Genomic DNA, 21,092 nt, shown 5'->3' on the forward strand with positions numbered 1-21,092 from the left:
CAGTATTAAAAATTAATACCCAGAAATCTCTTACACTCCTATACACTAACAACAAAAGATTGGAAAAAGAAATTAAGGAACCAATCCCATTTACCATTGCAACAAAAAGAATAAAATATCTAGGAATAAACCTCCCTGGGTCAGGAAGATCCCCTGGAGAAGGAAATGGCAACCATGCCAGTATTCTTGCCTAGAGAGTCCCATGGACAGAGGAGCCTGGCAGGCTACAGTCTCTGGGGTCACGAAAAGACACAATTGAGCTACTAACACGTTCACTTTCAAGGAGGCAAGAGACCTGCATTCAGAGAACTATAAGATACTATGAAAGAAATCGAAGGTGAAACAAATAGATGGAGAGAGAGATTCCCATGTTCTTGGATTGGAAGAAGCAATATTGTGAAAATGGCTATACTACCCAAAGCAATCCAGAGATCTGATGCAAATTCTATCAAATTATCAATGGCATTTTTTCACAGAATTGGGACCAAAAAAATGTACAATATGTGTGGAAACACAAGCTGAAGCTCCAGTGCTTCGACTCATTGGAAAAGACAAGACCCTGATGCTGGGAAAGATGGAAGGCAGGAGGAGAAGGGAGCAACAGAGGATGAGGTGGTTGGATGGCATCACCAACTCCATGGACATAGGTTTGAACAAACTCTGGGAGACAGTGAAGGACAGGGAAGCCTGGCATGCTGCAGTCCATGGGGTCACAAGGAGTTGACACAGCTGAGTGACTGAACAGCAACAACAAATGGAAACACAAATGACCCTGAATAGCCTAAGCTATCTCGAGAAAGAAAAAGGGAACTGGAGGAATCAGGCTCCCTGACTTCCTATATTACAAAGCTACAATAATCCAGTATGGGTTTGTGCTGGCACAAAAACAGAAATCTAGATCAATGAGACAGGATAGAAGGTGCAGAAATAAACCCATGCCCCCAACTAGGACAAAAGGGAAGACTATACAGTGGAGGAAAACAGTCTCTTCAATAAGTGTTTCTGGAAAAACTGGACCACTCTATGTAAAAGAATTAAATTAGAACACTCCCTAATATCACACACAAAACTCAACTCAGAATGGATTAAAGACCTAAATGTAAGGCCAGATACTATTAAACTCTTCGAGGAAAGCATAGGCAGAACACTCTTTGACATAAATTGCAGCAAGATCTTTTTTTATCCACATCCTAGAACAATGAAAATAAAAGCAAACATAAACAAATGGGACCTAATTAAACTTAAAAACCTTGCACAGAAAAGGAAACCATAAACAAAATGAAAAGACAACCCTCAGAATGGGAAAAAATATCTGCTAATGAGCAACCAACAAGAGATTAGTCTTCACAATATAGAGGGAGCACATGCAACTCAATATCAAAAAACAAAACAATGGGCAGAAGGTCTAAATAGACATTTCTCCAAAGAAGACATACAGATGGCCAAAAAGCACATGAAAAGATGCTCAATATCACTAATTTTCAGAGAAATGCAAATCAAAACTACACTGAGGTATCACTTGACACTGGTCAGAATAGCCATCATCAAAATGTCTGCAAACAATAAACGCTGGAGAAAGTGGGGAGAAAAGGAAACCCTTCTACGTTGTTGGTGAGTATGTATTAATCAGTTGGTCCAATCATTATAGAACAGTATGGAGTTTCCTTAAAAAAAAACTGAAATAGGACTACCGTTTGATCCAGCAAACCCACTCTTGAGCATATACCCAGAGAATACCATAGTTCAAAAAGATACATACACCCTAATGTTCATTGCAGCACTATTTACAATATCCAAGACATGGAAGCAACCTAAATGTCCATCAACAGATGAATAAAGAAGTTATGGTATCCTCTTCCCTGGCTGGAACCATGAAGGGTGCCAAAGAGAAGAAAAAGAAGGTTCCTGCTATGCCAGAAAGCCTTAAGAAAAAGTGAAAGAATTTTGCAGAGCTTAAGATCAAGTGCCTGAGAAAGAAGTTTGCCTGAAAGATGCTTTGAAAGGCAGGGAGGAAGCTTATCTATGAAAAAGCTAAGCATCACCACAAGGAACACAGGCAGGTGTCCAGAACTGAAATTCAAATGGCTGGGATGGCACGAAAAGCCGGCAACTTTTATGTACCTGCAGAACCCAAACTGGCGTTTGTCATCAGGATCAGAGGTATCAAAGGTGTGAGCCCGGAGGTTCTAAAGGTGCTACGGCTCCTTCACCTCCAGCAGATCTTCAGTGGCACCGTTGTGAAGCTCAACAAGGCTTCAATTAACATGCTGAGAATTGTGGAGCCACACATTGCATGGGGGTACCCAAATCTGAAGTCCGTAAATGAACTGATCTACAAGCGTGGTTATGGCAAAATCAACAAGAAGCGAATTGCCCTGAGAGATAACGCATTGATTGCTTGATCTCTTGGGAAATATGGCATCATCTGCATGGAGGATCAGATTCATGAGATCTATACTGTTGGAAAGTCTATACTGTTTGCGTTTCAAAGACGCAAACAACTTCCTGTGGCCCTTTAAATTGTCTTCTCCACAAAGTGGAATGAAGAAAAAGACCATCCATTTTATAGAAGGTGGAGATGCTGGCAACAGGGAAGACCAGAGCAACAGGCTTATTAGAAGGATGAACTAAGATATCTACCAGGATCATTTTTGTAATATGGTCAGTTAATAAGCAATTGGAAAAAAAAGTTATGGTACATACATACAATGGAATATTATTCAGCCATAAGAAAAAAATGACATAATTCCATGTGCAGCATCATACTAAATGAAGTCAGAGAAAGACAAATATCATATGATAACACTTATATATGGAATCTAAAAAACAAAAAGATACAAATGAAACTATAAAACAGAAACAGAGGCACAGACTTTGAAAGCAGCCTCATGGTTGCCAGGGGGAGGGTTGAGAGGAGGACGTTGGGAGGAAGAATAAAATAGGAGTTTGGGATTAACATATACACACTACTATATATTACTATAAAACATAACCAGCAAGGACCTACTGTATAGCACAGAGAACTCTACTTAATATTCTGTAATAACCTATGTGGGAACAGAATCTGAAAAAGAATGAATATATGTATAACTGAATCACTTTGCTGTACATCTTAAACTAACACAACATTGTAAATCAACTCTACTTCAGTATAAAATAAAAATTAAAGAAAAAATAGGAAACTATAAGATATTGATGAAGGAAATTAAAGACACAAATGAGTGGAAAGATACTGTATATTGCATGCTCATAAATTGGAAGAATCAATATTGTTAAAAAAAAAAAAAAAGGTCCATACTACCCAAAGCAATCCACAGAGTCAATGTAATCCTATCAAAATCTCAATGGTATTTTTCACAGAAACAGAATAAACAATCCTAAAATTTGTATGGCACCATGAAAGACCTCGAATAGCCAAGGCAATCTTGATAAATAAGAACAAAGCTGGAGACATCATGCCTCCTGATTTCAAACTATTACTACAAAACTACACAAATTGAAACAGCATGATATTGGCATAAAAACAGACATATCGATCAATGGAGTAGCCTAGAGTTCCCAGAAATAAACCCATGCATATATGGTCAATTAATTCATGACAAAGGATCCAATCATATACAACGGGGAAAGGACAGTCTCTTCAATAAAAGATTCTGGGGAAATTGGACAGCCACTTGCAAACTAATTTAACTGGACCACTATCTTACACCATACACAAAAATGAACTCAAAATGGATATAAGAATTGAACCTAAGACCTGAAACCATAAAACTCCTAGAAGTAAACATAGGCAGTAAGCGCCTTCAGATTGATCTTGGTGATGATAATTTGGATTTGACGCCAAAAAGAAAGGCAACAAAAGCAAAAAATAAACAAATGGGGTTACATCAAGCTAAAAATCTTCTGTATAGGAACCATCAACAAAATGAAAAGGTCACTTTCCAAATGGAAGAAAATATTTGCAAATCATATATCTGATAAGGGGTTAATATCTTTAAAAAATATGAAGAATTCATACAACTCAAAGTAAAAAAGCAAACAGTTCAATTAAAAATTGGGCTGAGAGTCCGAAGAGATGTTTTTCCACGGAATACATACAGATAGCCAACAGGTATGAAAGGATATTCAACATCACCAATAATCAGGGAAATGCAAACCTAAACCACAAAGTGATACCGCCTCCTAACCACTGGAATGGCTGTTAGCAAACAGGAAATGCGAAGTGTTGAGAATGTGGAGAAAGGGGGTCCTCCCGCACTGCTGTAGCTGTGCCGTCACTCAGTCGTGCCCGACTCTGCGCGACCCCGGGGACTGCAGCCCGCCAGGCTCCCCGTCCGGGGGATTCTCCAGGCAAGATATCGGTCAGACTCTGTGACCCTGTGGACTGTAGCCCGCCAGGCTCCCCGTCCGTGGGATTCTCCAGGCAAGGATACTGGAGTGGGTTGCCATGCTCTCCTCCAAGGGATTTTCACAACCCAGAAATTAAATCCAGGTCTCCCGCATTGTAGGTGGATTCTTTACCATCTGAGCCACCAGGGAAACCCATTCGCTGTTGGTGGGAACGTAAATTGATGTAGCCACTATGGAAAATGGTATGGAGGCTCCTCTGAAAATACAAATAGAACTACCCTGTGATCCAGCAGTTTTAATTCTGTGTGTTTATCTGAATGGAATGAAAACACTAACTTGAAAAGATATTTGGGGACTTTCCTGAGCACACACACACTGGCAGACTAATGGTTAAGACTTCACCTACCAATGCAGGAGGTGTGGGTTCAATCCCTGATTAGGTGGGTAGCTAAGATCACACATGTCTCCTGGCCAAAAAACCAAAATGTAAAACAGAAACAATATTGTAACACATTCAATAAAGACTGTAAAAATAGTCCACATTAAAAAAAAAATCTTAAAAAAAAAAAAGGTATTTGTATTCCAGGTGGCACAGTGGTAAAGAATCCGTCTGTCAGTGTGGGAGACACACGAGACATGGGTTCGATCCCTGGGTCAAGAAGATGCCCTGAAGTAGGAAATGGCAACCCACTGCAGTATTCTTGCCTGGAAAATTCTATGGACAGAAGAACCTGGTGGGTCTCAAAGAGTCGGATGCGACTGAGCACATGCACACACACATTGACAACAGCATTATTTACAGTAGTCTACCCATGGAAGCAGCCTGAGTGTCCATCAGTGGATGAATGGAGAAAATGTGTGTGTGTGTGTACACATATATATACATACACAGAGTAGAATATTATTCAGTCATTAAAAAAAATGAATGAAATCCTGTTTATTTGTAACAATACGGATGTACCTTGAGGGCATTAAGCAAAATAAATCAGAGAAGACAAATACCATATGATCTCACTTATATGTGGAATTAAAAAAAAAACACCTAACTCATAAATACAGAGTATTTAACTCATAAATACAGATTGGTAGTTGTTACAGGTAGGTGACCAAAAGGTACAAACTTCCAATTATAGAATTAGTAAGTCTGGTGATGGAATGTACAGTTTGGTGACTAGTTAACAATACTGCATTGTATATTGAAACTTGCTAGAAAAGTAGATTTAAAGTTATCATTATGAGAAAAAAACAAATGTGTGTGGTAGTGGATTAACTAGACTTACTGTGATCATTTCACAACATACACAAATAATGAATCAATACGTTGCACACCTGAGACTAATATGTTATATGTCAATTTCAATAAAAATTTTAATCAAATTTAAAATAATTTTTAAAGACAACATAGCCTTTTCCAGGAGTAGTACTCTTAGTGGATATATGAACACTACCCAGAGGACAGTGAAAGGAGAAGCAAAATATGATGTTTTTATTTAGATCCAAAATCTGATTTCTCATGTGAACCCACTGCCCAATATTTTTGAGACTGCCCCTAATTTTCATTAGTCCCTAGGTTAAAAGGTCTTTGGCTTATTACATAACAGACAGTGCCACACTGATTGTGCTCCTGGCAGGGACAGAACAAGAGGAAAGGACCTTTCTCAGAACGAGATGGTTTGAGGGTGAGAAAGAATTTCCTGACTGTGATGGATCCGTGAGACACCACCCAAGCTTACTGGGTCAGGGGCAGAATCACCCTTCCTAGGGATTCTGTCCTTGGGTCTATTGACACAAGATCCCTTGAAGAAGACCTCTTTACACTTCTTGCATTGCAAACTGCCCAGGTTCCACGCAAAGCTCGTGGGTCACTTAGCGCATGTCAGCTTTTTGGTGATTTCAGGGACACAAGAGATCTCCCTGGCTGGTTGCCTCAGGCAGTCATTGATGTAATGCTACTGAGTACCTTAGAGAAAGTTCCATAAATAGCAAAGAGGGAAATGCTGGATCCCAGTGAGTCAGCGAGCCTGCACTGCCTCAAAGAAAAGCAAAGGAAACTATTCTGCAGGGACCGTTCTACAGTCTCTTGGAGAAGCTCCAGAGGGCAGCCCTCAGAGCTGAAAGCTGGGGGCTGGGGAGTGCGGGGGAGTGGGGAAGCTTCCCTGGACAGAAGGCACAGGGTTTCCTTTCACCTTGAGAAAGTCCACTGGGAGAAAGGGACATAGAGAACAGACTTATGGACATGGGGGGAGTGGGGGGAGAGGGCGAGATGTGTGGAAAGAGTAACATGGAAACTTACATTACCATATGTAAAATAGACAGCCAACAGGAATCTGCTGAATGGCTCAGGAAGCTCAAACAGGGGCTCTGGATCAACCTGGAGGGGTGGGGAGGGAGATGGGAGGGAGGTTCAAAAAGGAGGGAATATATGTATACCTATGGCTGATTCATGTTGAGGTTTGACAGAAAACAGCAAAATTCTGTAAAGCAATTATCCTTCAATAAGAAAATAAGTTAAAATAGAAAGAAAATTCCACTGGGGAAGAGCTTCTTGAAGCATCTGTGATGCTTCATTCTCAGCTCCTAGTGCTTCTGGTCAAGTCAGACAGGCAGACAAGAGCGGCCGGAAATAGAGTCCTTGCCAGGGGAGGGACACAGAAAGAAAGGCATCCTTTGCACGAGTGAGTTATCATTAGACAGACAAGACCCTGCTCTTAGATGCTGCCGTCTCTGCCCCCAGGCGGAGCTGGAGGAAACCACCACATCTCCTGGACCCAGCCGGGGGGTGGGAGCCCTGCAGCCACCCTCCTGCAGCTCCCCACCCCAGGGTCCTGCAGGCCCCCAGCCAACTGGAATCCCACCCACCCAGCAGGCATCTCCACGGTGCACGTGAGCACCCCTCCAGTGGAAAACACTGGATGCCACCTCTCCTCAAGGCAGAAATCAGGGTTGATCTGGACTCCAGCCTTCCTGATGCAGGGAAAATAAGAGCACACACAGGTTTCCATTCAATAAGCACAGTGACGAAAACCTCTGCAAAACCCATCGAGCTTTCACCCTCTGCCAGCTGCTCCTGACTTAAAGTCAAATTTAACCCCACTCTGTCTCTGGTAGTGGAGAGTTCAGACGTCCCCAAGCAGTTCCTCACATGGGAACCTTGGCCTTTTGCTTCTCATATAGCAATGTTCGCAGAGGCTTCCTTTTTTCAGGCAAATTTAGATTGCAGACAGCCTCACCCAGAACATGCCCCTTGAATAAGACCCTGAAGATGCAAGTTACAGGGTAGTACGTACTTATTAGAGGAATCAGCCCTTGGGGAAAATAAGATAGATGTCTTTTTTAAAATAAATAACCTTACTTTTATTTTTTAAGAAAATTTTTGGCCTCACCACACAGCATGTGGGAACCTTAGTTCCCCAACCAGAGATTGAACCCATTGTCTCCTGCATTGGAAACATGGAGTTTTAACCACTGGACAGCCAGGAAAATCCCTCAACATCTTAATAAACACTGTCTCTCCATTGAAAGCAGCCTCCATATCTGAGGACTTCCTTGTCTAAAGAACCTCACGACTTATTTTCACTCTTATTTAGCCAAACTCAAATGATTGAGAAAATCGGTTTCTCTCTTCAACAGCTACTCAGCTGTGACACCTCTGATACAAGTGGGCCTTCGGGGGCCATTCCTTACCCGCTCCCCAGGCTGGGACTCTCCCCTCACGCTTAAGCTCCTGTTACGTGCCGGGTACTGGGGTAGGGCGTGTGCTGAGCAGGCTCTCCCGCGTGAGGCACAGAGCATTGCAGAGAAATGGGTCACTAACCAGAGCAGCCCAGCATAGAGAATGGCTGGGCTGGGGGTCCCGGGGATGCTGAGCGCAGAGCAGCAAGCCCTGCGGAGTGGATCACACCCCCAGGAGGAACCAGCTCGGCTCAGCACCTTCCTCACCGAATTCAGCAAGGTCCCCGTGCACAGAAAATGCACATAGAGGGCATCCCCGGTGGCTCAGTGATGAAGAATCCTCCTGCCAGGGCAGAGGGGCCACGGGTTTGATCCCTGATCTGGGAAGACCCTGCATGCTGTGGAGCAGCGAAGCCCCTGCGCTGCAACTATTGCGCCTGTGCTCTAGAGTCCAGGGGGGCTACACTGCCGAGCCCCTGTGCGCCCTACAGACCGTGCTCCGCGAGAGAAGCCACCACGATGAGAAGCCCACTCAGCCCAACTAGAGGCGCAGCCCCCTGCTCACCACAACTACAGAAAAGCCCATGCAGCAATGAAGACCCAGCATGGCCAAAAATAAATAAAATTATTTTTGAAAAAACACACATAGAATGGTCTAGGGGAGTGTGATCTTTAGGAGAACCATACCTTACAACCTGTACTAAAAGTGTTTTGCATTGTATTCTTTAAAAATCTGTAATGTGGACCATCAGAAATCTCTACAATTGTTGCTCTTGACCTTCAGCTCCCTAGGCCATCCTCAGCAGAACAGCTTAAGAATTTCAATACAGAGCCTGATGGGCAGGAAGAGAACCAGCAGCTCATGGGTTCAAACACACCCTGTCCCCCCAACACACTCACAGAATTAGAGACTGAGGATGAAGAGGCTCAGTAACCCTCCCAGATTTCAGACAATACTACAAAGCTACAATAATCAAAACACCGCGGGACTGGCACAAAAACAGATATATAATCGATGGAATAGAATAGAAAGCCCAGATTAAACCCACACACCTAGAGTCAATTAATCTTCGACATAGGAGGCAAGAATATACAATGGAGGAAAGTGGTACTGGGAAAGCTAGACAGTTGCTTGTAAACCAGTGAAGTTTGGACACTCACTCACATCATACAAAAAAAAAAAAGAAAACCCAAATTCAAAATGGCTTAAAGTGAAAGTCGCTCAGTCGTGTCCCACTCTTTGCAACCCCATGGACTCTACAGTCCATGGAATTCTCCGGGCCAGAATACTGGAGTGGGTAGTTTTTCCCTTCTCCAGGGGATCTTCCCAACCCAGGGATCAAACCCAGGTCTCCCGCACTGCAGGCAGATTGTTGACCAGCTGAGCCACCAGGGAAGCCAAAGAATACTGGAGTGGGTGGCCTACCCCTTCTCCAGGGGATCTTTCCAACCCAGGAATCAAACTGGGGTCTCCTGCATTGCAGGCGGATTCTTTACCAACTGAGCTACCAGGGAAACCCCAAAATGGCTTAAAGACTTATCAATAAATATAAGACATGACACCATAAAACTCCTAGAAGAGAACATAGGCAAAACATTCTCTACCATAAATCAAAGTGATATTTTCTTAGGCCAGTCTCCCAAGGCAGAAGAAATAAAGATAAACAAACAGGACCTAATCAAACTTACAAGATTTTGCAGAGCAAAGGAAACTATAAACAAAACGAAAACACAACCTATAGAGTGGGAGAAAATATTTGCAAACAATGTGACCGACAAGTGCTTAATTTCCAAAATATACAAACAGCTCATACAGTTCAATATAAAAAAAATAAAAAACAATCAAAGCCTTCCCTGGTGGCTCCATGGAAAAGAATCTGCCTGCCAATGCAGGAGACACGAGTTCAATCCCTGATCTGGGAAGATCCCACATGCCACGGCGCAACTAAACCCATGTGCCACAACTACTGACCCTGTGTTCTAGAGCCCAGGAGCCGCAGCCACGGAAGCCCATGATCCACAAGAGAAGCCACCCCAATAAGAACCTTGGGCACTGCAATTAGAGAGTAGCCTCTGGTCTCCGCAACTAGAGAAAAAAACCCATGCAGCAAGACCCAGCACAGCCAAAAATAAATAAATAAAATTGTTTACAAAACCAATCCAATCAAAAATGGGCAAAAGACGTACATAGACATTTCTCCAAAGACAACATACAGATGGCCAAAAAGCACATGAAAAGATGCTCGACATTGCTAGTTATTAGAGAAATGCAAGTCAAAACTATAATGAGGTATCACCTCACACCAGTCAGAACAGCCATCAACAAAAAGTCTACAAATAACAAATGCTAGAGAGGGCATGGAGGAAAAGGAACCCTCCTACAATGTTGGTGGGAATGTAAGTTGGTACAGCTACTATGGAAAACATTATGGAGGTTCCTTACAAAAATAAAAATCAACTTACCTATGATCCCTCGATCTTTCTCCTGGGCAATCTTATATGTGGAAAAGATGAAAACTCTAATTCAAAAAGATACATTTATCCCAGTGTTCACTGCTGCACTATTTACAATAGCCAAGTCATGGAAGCAACGTAAATGTCCATCAACAGATGAATGGATAAAGAACATGTGGTACATACATACAATGGAATATCAGTCACAAAAAAAGAAATTTTTAAATAATGCCATTTGCAGCAACATGTATTGACCTAGAGATTATCATACTAAGTGAAGTAAGTCGGAGAAAGAGAACTATTGTATGATATCACTTATATGTGGAATCTAAAATATGATATAAAAATGAACTTATTTATAAAACAGAAACAGACTCCTTGACATAGAAAACAAACTTAACAGTTATCAAAGGGGAAGGCATGACAGAGGGATAAATTAGGAGTCTGGGACTAGCAGATGCACCCTATCATCTATAAAATAACAAAGTGTTAGTCGCTCAGTCATGTCCAACTCTTTGTGACCCATGGACTTTAGCCCACCAGATCCTCTGTCCATGGAATTCTCCAGGCAAGAATACTTGAGTGGGTTGCCATTTCCTTCTCCAGGGGATCCTCCTGACCCAGGGATCAAACCTGGGTCTCCTGCATTGCAGGCAGATTCTTTACCATCTGAGCCATCAGGGAAGCCCCATAAAATAACAAAGGTTTACTGTATAGCATGGTGAATTATATTCAGTTATCTTATAATAACAAAAATGGAAAAGAACCTGAAAAAGGATATATATACGCATCCCCTGGCGAGGCTCCTCTCAGTCCTCAGGGCTCACCTCTGCTTCAGTGAGCCAGCCTCCGCGCAGGCTGCTTCTGTGCCTATGTGCCCTTCCATGCCATGCCCGCTGCCTTCCAGTTGGCAAAACCCTCCTCCACTTTCCAAGGTTTTGTCCAAGCGTGACTTCTTAAGGCAAGCTTTTTCTACCCTCTCCCCATGCTGCCTCACCCCTCTATAAAATCAACCCCCCCTCCTTTGCATTCCAATAGAGCTCACACATTGCCACTCTTTATCATCATGCAAAATACCAGGCTGGATGAAGCACAATCTGGAATCAAGATTGCTGGGAGAAATGTCGATAACCTCAGATATGCAGATGACACCACCCTTATGGCAGAAAGTGAAGAAGAACTAGAGAGCCTCTTGATGAAAGTGAAAGAGGAGAGTGAAAAAGTTGGCTTAAAACTCAACATTCAGAAAACTAAGATCATGACATCGAGTCCCATCACTTCATGGCACATAGATGGGGAAACAGCGGAAACAATGAAAGATTTTATTTTCTTGGGCTCCAAAATCACTGCAGATGGTGATTGCAGCCATGAAATTAAAACTCACTTGCTCCTTGGAAGAAAAGCTATGACCAACCTAGACAGCATATTAAAAAGCAGAGACATTACTTTACCAACAAAGATCCATCTAGACAAAGCTATGGTTTTTCCAGTGGTCATGTATGGATGTGAGAGTTGGACTATAAAGAAAGCTGAGCACCGAAGAATTGATGCTTTTGAACTGTGGTGTTGGAGAAGACTCTTGAGAGTCTCTTGGACTGCAAGGAGATCCAATCAGTCCATCCTAAAGGAGATCAGTCCTGAATATTCATTGGAAGGACTGATGCTGAAGCTGAAACTCCAATACGTTGGCCACCTGATGTGAAGAATTGAATCATGTGAAAAGACCCTGATGCTGGGAAAGATTGAGGGCAGGAGGAGAAGGGGACAACAGAGGATGAGATGGTTGGATGGCATCACTGACTCGAAGGACATGAGTTTGAGTAAACTCCAGGAGCTGGTGATGGACAGGGAGGCCTGACGTGCTGCAGTCCATGGTGTTGCAGAGAGTCAGACACAACTGAGCCACTGAACTGAACTTATCATCGTGCCTTACTTCAATACATTTCAATGTTGCATTGTTACTTGTGGGGGTTCAATATCTTGTCTTATTCAAAATTATCTCTGCCTGGTCCTCCAGACCTTTTCCAAATCAGAGCACATAAAAAATGATAATATTTACATGGCAAGAGGCTGCCACTGAAAGAGACCCATATGTCGGCACACCTTTAATAACCCAGTCAAAGTTTAAGCAGTCTAGATGAGAAGCTCTGCAGGAAAGACCCTCATTTAATATTGATTGGGGGAAAAAAAAAGAGTCAATAAGTCTATTTATAGGATTAAGAAATATCTGAAGTTAAGCAAAGATCTCATGAATGAAAGGAACGATCCTATGGGGGGGAAAAAAAACATAATCAAGACTGAATATGACCCCAGCAAAAGGATAAGATTGTGGATTTCTTACCCAGGTGGTCAGGGTCTCCTTGACCACTATTAGACTCCAGCCCCAGGCTGACCCACAGCACTACCTTCCATGCACCGGGTCTCTAATCATTCAGACTGCTGGCTCTCTGCCCTTCACAGCTCCCTCGCTTACCTGCCAAGTGTCAGCCTCTGTCTGTCTTGGCCTCTCTCTCCCGCCCAGCCTCCTCTCTACCTGTGCCTCCCACTAGCACGACAGCTGCCCACGTCCACGCCCGCCTCCACAGACACTCCTCCGCCCCACGGACAGGCACGGCCTCTCCCCTCCACCCTACCACTGTGCCTGTCATCACAGGCTCCTGTCTGAGTTCTCTTTGTCTCCTGTCCTTTCAATGAAATGTACTTCCTGTGGTTGAAAACAGTCCTCCTCACTCTAGTTTCCCCTCCTTTACCTGTAATAGGTACAAACAGGTGTACAGGACGTTGAACCAAACTTCCCAAGTGGCTGTGGGAAGACCAGGTTCCTGTGTAACAGGGGGACGGGGGTGTGTGCTGTCCAGGGTAGGGCCAGGGTCTCAGAATCTTGCAGAGAGCTGGGAAATATCCCTTGGAGTAAACTGTACTTGAGTGTTTAAAAAAAAAAATTCTTTATTTGGAAATTCATAAATGAAATTTATTGAGGGCAGGAGGAGAGGGGGGTGACAGAGGACGAGATGGTTGGATGGCATCACCGACTTGATGGACATGATTTTGAGCAAGCTCCAGGAGATGGTGAAGGGCAGGGGAGCCTGACCTGCTGTAGTCCATGGGGTTTCAAAGAGTCAGACACAAAAGAGCAACTGAACAATAAATGAAATGATCCTGTACTAGACAGAACCAGAATCACTGTCCCCACATCCATTATTTCACTGAAATTTTGCATAGTAAGTTTGGCCCGGAGGCCTGGGGAGCAGACCTGGGTGGGGGGAGCCTGAGAGCAGCAGCCCCAGGTGGGAACATCCATTGGAAGAGAGGTTCCCAATTAATTCTGTGCAACAGAAACTCCTGCAGAGCTGCAGGGAAGGTGGGGGAGAGAACAGGAGGTCAAGGCTGAGCTGCTCAAGGATGAAACTGACTGACCCCTGGGGGCTTGCCTTTGCCCCTAGGCGGCATCCACGGGATTGGTCAGTAGTCAGCTGTTCCCTTCCCCTTACAGTTTCTGAAAGGGGACCCAGAGGAGTCAGTGTTTCCTAAAGCAAGTCAATACATGCAGATTTCCTGATAGCCCCTCACTCAACGAAGGTTTACCGCCCTGAACCAAGGGCCGCCCCTGGGATGTGTCCCGATGGTCACACATGCACTAGGATCAAGCCCCATCCTGACGTTTCCACCCTGTCGTTGGTTGGGAGCATGTCCAAATGCTGGGGCTTCGGCCAGAGGGGAGCAGACCCTTCGAGCATCCTCTGTACATGGAATGGTAATCCCAGTGTCCTCTGTCCCGCTCAGCCAGGCCTCAGGCTTGTCGCTAATCCATGGAGTATCCTTGTGTGTGCGCTGGAAGAGGTCCTATTCCCTGTCCTGACAAGGGACTGCCTCTCCTCCTGGGTTCGGGGACATCTGCTCAGACTAAGAAATCCCATCTGTCTTCCCCCAAGCTCTGCAATCTCTGTCTTCATTTCAGAATTTGGAGAATGAAATTTCTGTATGTATGTGTATGTGCTCAGACGTGTCCGACTCTTTGTGACCCCACAGACTGGGCCCCACCAGGCTCCTCTGTCCATGGGATTCTCCAGGCAATAATACTGGAGTGGGCTGCCATTTCCTCTTCCAGGGGATCTTCCCCATGCAGGGATCGAACCCCTGTCTCTTATGTCTCCTGCACTGGCAGACGGGTTCTTTACCACCAGGGCACTGGGAAGCCCCAGTGACATTTCTGGCGTTGCTTTATTGCCGAGACAGTTCTGGAAGTTTCCAACCATCAGAAAGTGCGTTTCTTGTTCTGTTTAACAATGAATCCCCGTTGCCAGGTGGACCCCCAGGCCAACACTGATAACGGTGTCCCCTCTTGCCCCTGCAGGCACAGAAGGGGCACAGGAAGCGCCCTAAACCCGGCAGGGCTCACCAGGCCTCAGAGCAGAAACCTGGCTCCACGTCTTCCCCGCGCGCCACCGCGCAGAGCCGGACCCCAGGCCGCCCGCAGCCGCCACTGGACACATCACACCCGGGGCTCGGCCAGGCAGGTCCGTCTACCAGGCACCCGCAGGAAGTTGCCGGACGAGCCACCTGCCCTCCATGCCTCCCCTGGTCTTTCCAGCGAAGCAAGTCCTTGTTTTGTCTGCCCACCGGAGACCCCTCCCCGGCCTCCGCGGCGGAAGCGCAGCGGTCTGCAAGCTCCGGCGGCGGGGGGCAGAGGGCGCCGGAGCGGGGGCATAGCCACCTCCTCTCCATCGATGACCTGGAGGGGGCCCAGGAGACGGACGTGGACACCGGGCTGCGGCTCTCCTCCTCCGACCTGTCCGTGGTCTCTGCCTACTCGGCACCCAGCAGGTTCTGCAGTCCCGAGGAAGCGCCGCGCCCCCCGGAACGAGGCAGCGGCCTCTGGTCAGAGCGCAGGGGCTTCAGAGAAGGACCCCTGCCCACTGGGGGCGGCGAGACCGCGGGGGCCCCCTGGGCCACCCTCCCTCTCTTCAAAGGGCCTTCGGGCTCCTCGGCAACAGCCGTCGCTGCTCCCCCTGCTTCGGACACCTCCTCGCTCACAGAGTCACCCCCAGAACTCCCTTCCGATGCCACCCAGGCCCGGCAGACTGGCAGAGACGTCCCAGCACCCTTGGTGCTGGCCGGATGCGGGGACAATGACACGGAGGAATTCTACATCTGAGCACCCCCCCACTCGTGTCTTTCAGAGCCACAGGCTCAGGTCCCACCTTGCCCTCCTGGGGTCTGGTGCCATCGTGTTCTCAGCCCAGCTCCCCCAGGCCCGTCTGGAGTCTGATGATCTGTCTCATGGATCACTAACACCCTTGCAGGCCAGCCTTTCTCACCCGTGAGGTGTATTTCTAGACGCTCAGTGGCATTTTAAGAGTCAATAAAGATACTGGGATTTTTATGCAAATAAATTCTCAACGAACTTTTAGGTCATAAAATATATTTTTTAAATACTCAATTCCATTTGGGATATGGTTTAATGCACTTACATAATTTAAATGCTTCCTATAATTATTTGAAAAGAAAACCTAGTCAGCTGGAGCTGATTGCACAATTTTTCATGACATGAAGGAAAAACAACTAAAGCCAAAATGCTCAATGTGAGAAAGATAGCAAGCAACTTGGAGGAGAGGTCAGTGCTTGTGATGTCCACTTAGTGGATTCTCCGTTTCCGTTTACCCTACCAGGGAGCAGTGGCCCTGAGGATTTCTAGGAACTGCTGCAGTGAAAAGAGTCACCTTAGTAAAACAGTAGATATATATCAGACTACAGTAAGACCTCACTTCAGCACTCATATCACTACAGTGATGCCACGCACCATCCAAAAATCAGCATTTACGCAAAAGTGGCTAATAAGCTTTATACAGATTGAGCCCAAATAACAGACTCTTGGTGCATTTAAAATACGATCTGAGCTCCAAGAACTAGATTTGAATGCACTTTTCAAACACATACACTCTAACAAGTCGGAGTCTACAGAAGACCACTACCTGGATTTATTTGGACCACTGAGGAAAAATCCTTCATGGGGGTTACGGGATAGTAGGATATTAGACTTAGTGGGTAGGTATTCGTAAGATGCTTCCATGTTTAAATCCACAATTTAAGGGCTATCTAGACAGATATATGTAAATGGGCCACTTTTTATACTGCTTTCTCCAGTAAACAGGCATTGTCATTTTTTCATTTTTAAACAATTTGTAACAATTTTAACTGGCGTTTTCATCAGGCACTGAGTAATAAATGCCCTCCCCTGTTCTCCAAGTGGGAAGCTTTACACAAGATGCCGTCCTGAACCAACACTGCTGCCCATGTGCAGAGGAGCCTGAGTTAAAGCTGGAGCTCTGACCTGACCTTGGTCTTGCCTGTGGTCGCCTGCCTCTGTCGCAGCGTGAATGGTATTCAAATCTCACGTCTCTCCCACTCCAGCAAGGGAATGTTTACAATCCCACCCTCAGCAGTGCCAAGTGCTGGCATCGGGAGCCACACCAAGCTGTCCCTGGTTGCCGTGCACCTTTGGAGAAGAAGAGTGTGGACTTGCCGAGTTCCCGTCCCACCCTGGTGCTCCTGCCTGGATGACTCATGGCCCAGTTTACACCTCCCTGGAAGCGCCCACACCAGCCCAGATGGGCCTTCAGAATCCTCCTCAACACAATCCTCCCAGCAGCCCTCACTAGTCATCACACTCGAGCCAAAGTCTTTGCCGTCCCTGTAATGAGAAACTTCTCTCCTACCCCAAACAGCCCGGACACTCCAGGATTGTTGTTGTTTAGTCACTAAGTTGTGTGACCCCATGGACTACAGCCCACCAGGTTCCTCTGTCCATGGGATTCTCCAGGCAAGAATACTGGAGCAGACTGCCATGCCCCCTCCAGGGGATCTTCCCAATCCAGGGATCAAACCTGTGTCTTCTCTCTTCTGCATTGGCAGGTGGATTCTTTACCACTGAGCCACCAGGGAAGCCCTTTCAGGACTACAGATGACAGTACTGTACTCTGATTTAAGTACATAAAATTATGATCTTTTATAATTCTACACCAGGAGTGAGCAAACTTTTTATAAAGGGCTAAATAATAAATATTTTAGTCTTTGCCAGTCATACAGTCTCTGTCGAAACTACTGAACTGTTATGATAGTGTGAAAGCAGCCAAGGATATGTAAATGAATGGAAGTGGCTGAGTTCCAAGAAAATTTATTTTATAAGAACAGGTGGAGGGTCAGATTTGGCCTGAGAGTCATAGTTGGCCAGCCCTTGTGTTCGACTGAGGTTGACTTGAGACTTGAGATCTCAGCCACAGTCAACGATGAAGAACGGAGGTCTGCATCCCTTTGCAGCTGTGATGCCCAAGACCAAGAAAACACGCTCCTGGGACCACGCTGATGACTATAGAACCACAGGGCTCAGAGCAGTGCAAGGCTTCTTTCTGCAGAGATGATGCCTAGAAAGTCACTGGCTTTCTACCTGCTGCTACTCACAGCCTGTAGCTGAGGATGCAAAGCAACATGCTAACCATTCAGGTGCTGACGTAGCCCCCAAGGACCAGGAGGCAAGCTCAGGCCAGTAAAGTCACCGGGGCATCCATGAGTGGACTGTCAGCCAGGTGATGGCTCCTCCAGGCTTCACCCTTCAGCAGCACCCTTAGCTCAGAACATTCACACCCACACCCTTCGGATGCTTCAGAGCCAATTCAGATGCAGTCTGCCTTCACCCTTTCTCACTGACTCCCCCGCGGCAGAACAGTGCAGTCTCCCGAACTGAGTGACAGCAAAGGATGTCAGCAAACCTCTTCCATAACAGGAAATGCAAGATGCCCCCACAACATGAGAAGGGAGAGAGGACCAGCACATCCTCACTCAGACGCGCCCCTCCCTGCAGACAGCAGTCTCTCTGGCGAGGAGGAGCTCCAGAGGCACTCCTGGGGCTCAGCTCCCTTTGCTGACCCACCTCCAGTGCTGTCTTCATCCAGGAGGGTTCCTGATACTCCCTGGGGAATCCTCTCCCTTTCAGATTATTATTGTGATAGATGCTGGCTGGCATACAGTAGGTGCTCAATAAATTTGTTCAATTTTTAAAAGCTGAGGTCATCTCATAAATTATTTTTCTCCTGGAAAAGACAATTCTCGATGGAAGATCTGTATTTTAGCTGTAGTTTCTTGTTGTTTAATGGGTAACATGTCTCCTCGACCTTGCATTTCTCTCCCCAGCATTGCCCCAGGGGTCATGTTAATAAGTGCCCCGGTCTAGCTCACAGGCCATCCCTTACTTGCCCCTTTTCCAAATAAGGCTCCCCACACTGCTGCTCATGGTTCCACTGTGGTCTCCCACATGTAATGTAGTAGTGTTAGTTGCTCAGTCGTGTCCGATTCTCTGCGACCCCATGGACCAGGCTCCTCTGTCCATGGAATTCTCCAGGCAAGAATACTGGAGTGGGCTGCCATTCCCTTCTCCAGGGGATCTTCCCAACCCAGGGATTGAACCCGGGTCTCCTGCATTGCAGGCGGATTCTTTACCATCTGAGCCACCAGGAAGATCCACCTAGTATCCACTAGTATCACTACTTAGTATCTGCTTTAAAGATCAAATGTTTCTTGGGGGTCCCTAACGGACCAAGCCCAAACCCTACAGAAACCACCCTGGGTCACCCCAGTTGGGTCTCCCATGGAGGAGTGTGGTGAGCCCCTGAAGAGACTTTTGCGATGGTGGAGGGGTTGATGTGTGGTCAACAGAGGGGTGGTAGCACTGGGGACTGCTTGATCCCTGAGACCCAAGGACAGGGGTGCAGTCATGTGGAAGCCTGCTGAGCTGCACCATCCAGCGCCTTCCGGGTGAGGCCAAGTGTTTCCTTGTATCGGGAAGGCCCTTGAGCCCATGGCTGATCTCTCTAGCCCCTCGTCAAACAGGAGAAATCCAAGTACTTCCTGTTCCCCTACTGGGCCTTCTGTAGATGAATGAATTCTCCAGTCCACCAGGTAAAAGGCACCTGAGTAGACTCATAGAATTTCTAGAAGAGATTTTTTTTTTTTACAGCAAATAAAACCGTTGAGAGCTTCTCCCTCACAAGGCCTCAGAACACTAATCAGAGCCACTTCTGGCCAGTGATCCCAAGTCCAAATTTCAGGAGAACAGTGGAAAGCTGGACGGGCTGCCTCCCCGCACCCCCCAACCTTCCCGACCCCCCCATGCCCAGGGTCACATTGCTCCACATTCCTGGTCTGGACATAAATACGCCCCTCAATGATCTGCAGTATTCCACTCCTCTTTAATTCTCTGGAAACACAACTGATCAGATACTATTAGACGCTTGAAGAAACAAGAAATTGACATGAATAAAAATGGCTTCTCAAAGGAAACATCTTTTGTCACAGTTATAACACATGGATTCAAGAAGAGTCAAGAACCTGAATTTAAAGGTTTTTTATAGAATTACATTCTTCCAGCTTCCACAGAAGGCTTTTTTACAAAATGGCTTTGAATGACATAATTTCTCTGAGTGAATAATGGAAGCAAACATTGTAATTAATGCTGGCACCCTTGGGTCTTTTAAAAGTCAGTTTCTATTTCACAAGTGTGATAACTATTGTCCAGTTATGTGCCCAACATTAGGGCAGCATGTTCATTTCAAAGTCACCAGGCACCGGGGAAGCCGAAAAAGCCCCTTCCCCGTGCCCCCATAACACACCCCCTAAACTCTCCATTTGTGAGGAGGGTCCCACCTCCTGCTCTCCCGGATGGTGTCACTAATGGAGCTGCTTCCATGGGGGACACATGGCCCCCAGTTGACCTGATCTGGTTCAGACTCGCCTCACGTTATTGGAAACATTGATTTTATATGTTGAACACCTGAAAGAAGCCAACCAGGCTCCCTTAGGTTAGCTTTGCCCAGGCCCTGGAACTACACCCAGAGCATTGTGGAGAGGAGCAACTCGAAACGTGGTTAGCACAGTCCAAGAAGTACCCCGTTATACAGAAACACTTGTAGGCCAGATCGCCTGGCTAGGGATGGCTGCAGGAAAGCTTTGGTGCCACCTAGTGGCCGCCTTGCCCAGGAGGGCCAGCGACTGCCCTTTGCTTTGCAGAAGACTCCGCCCTGATGAACACCGGAGGCGCTTCACTTCCATTTATTATTCTGCATTTAATTATTTTGTTTCCACAAGGTACTGAAGCCACTGAAATTACAGTGACATAAGACGATGAAAAGAGAAATAGGAAATCGGGGCTAAGGGAAAGAAAAGAGTAGAAATATGCCAACGGTAAAGAAAACTGCTGCAGATGAATTTCCTAGAAGCCAAAGCAAAAAGGGAAACGTGAGCACGTGGTTCATGTTTATTAATATAATTAGAAACTCCAGTGACACTGCCTTATTTCATTGTAATTTAAGTTGCCTCGATGCTATGTCTCAACAGAAACCAAGTTTTTCTTAGCAAAGAGGTATGCTATCACTTTCTCCTCACAAACTGAGAATGAATTTATGGTTACCAGGGCAGAAGGGGTGGGGTGGAGGGATAGATTGGGATTTGGGGGTTGACATGTACACACTGATGTATGTAAAATGAATAACCGGGCTTCCCTGGTGGTCCAGGGGTTAAGAATCCAGCTTGCAACCCAAGGGACATCGGTTCGATCTCTGGTCCCA

At 45.9% G+C, this 21,092-nt stretch overlaps 1 protein-coding gene and 1 pseudogene across 1 annotated transcript in view; both read left to right on the plus strand.

The window, feature by feature from the left end:
* The window catches only part of FAM124A (family with sequence similarity 124 member A), a 111,905-nt gene extending 93,370 nt beyond the window's left edge, over nucleotides 1-18,535 (plus strand). The window contains exon 4 of the mRNA XM_043892353.1: nucleotides 14,831-18,535. Within this exon, the coding sequence (XP_043748288.1) occupies nucleotides 14,831-15,631 (801 nt within the window). The 3' untranslated portion in view covers nucleotides 15,632-18,535. The remainder of the gene's footprint in view (nucleotides 1-14,830) is intronic.
* Nucleotides 1,872-2,631, plus strand: LOC122686971 (annotated as a pseudogene).
* Nucleotides 18,536-21,092: the final 2,557 nt, after the last annotated feature.

Source organism: Cervus elaphus, chromosome 30 (assembly GCF_910594005.1).
Source record: "Cervus elaphus chromosome 30, mCerEla1.1, whole genome shotgun sequence".
In the NCBI taxonomy this organism is placed as follows: Eukaryota; Metazoa; Chordata; class Mammalia; order Artiodactyla; family Cervidae; genus Cervus; species Cervus elaphus.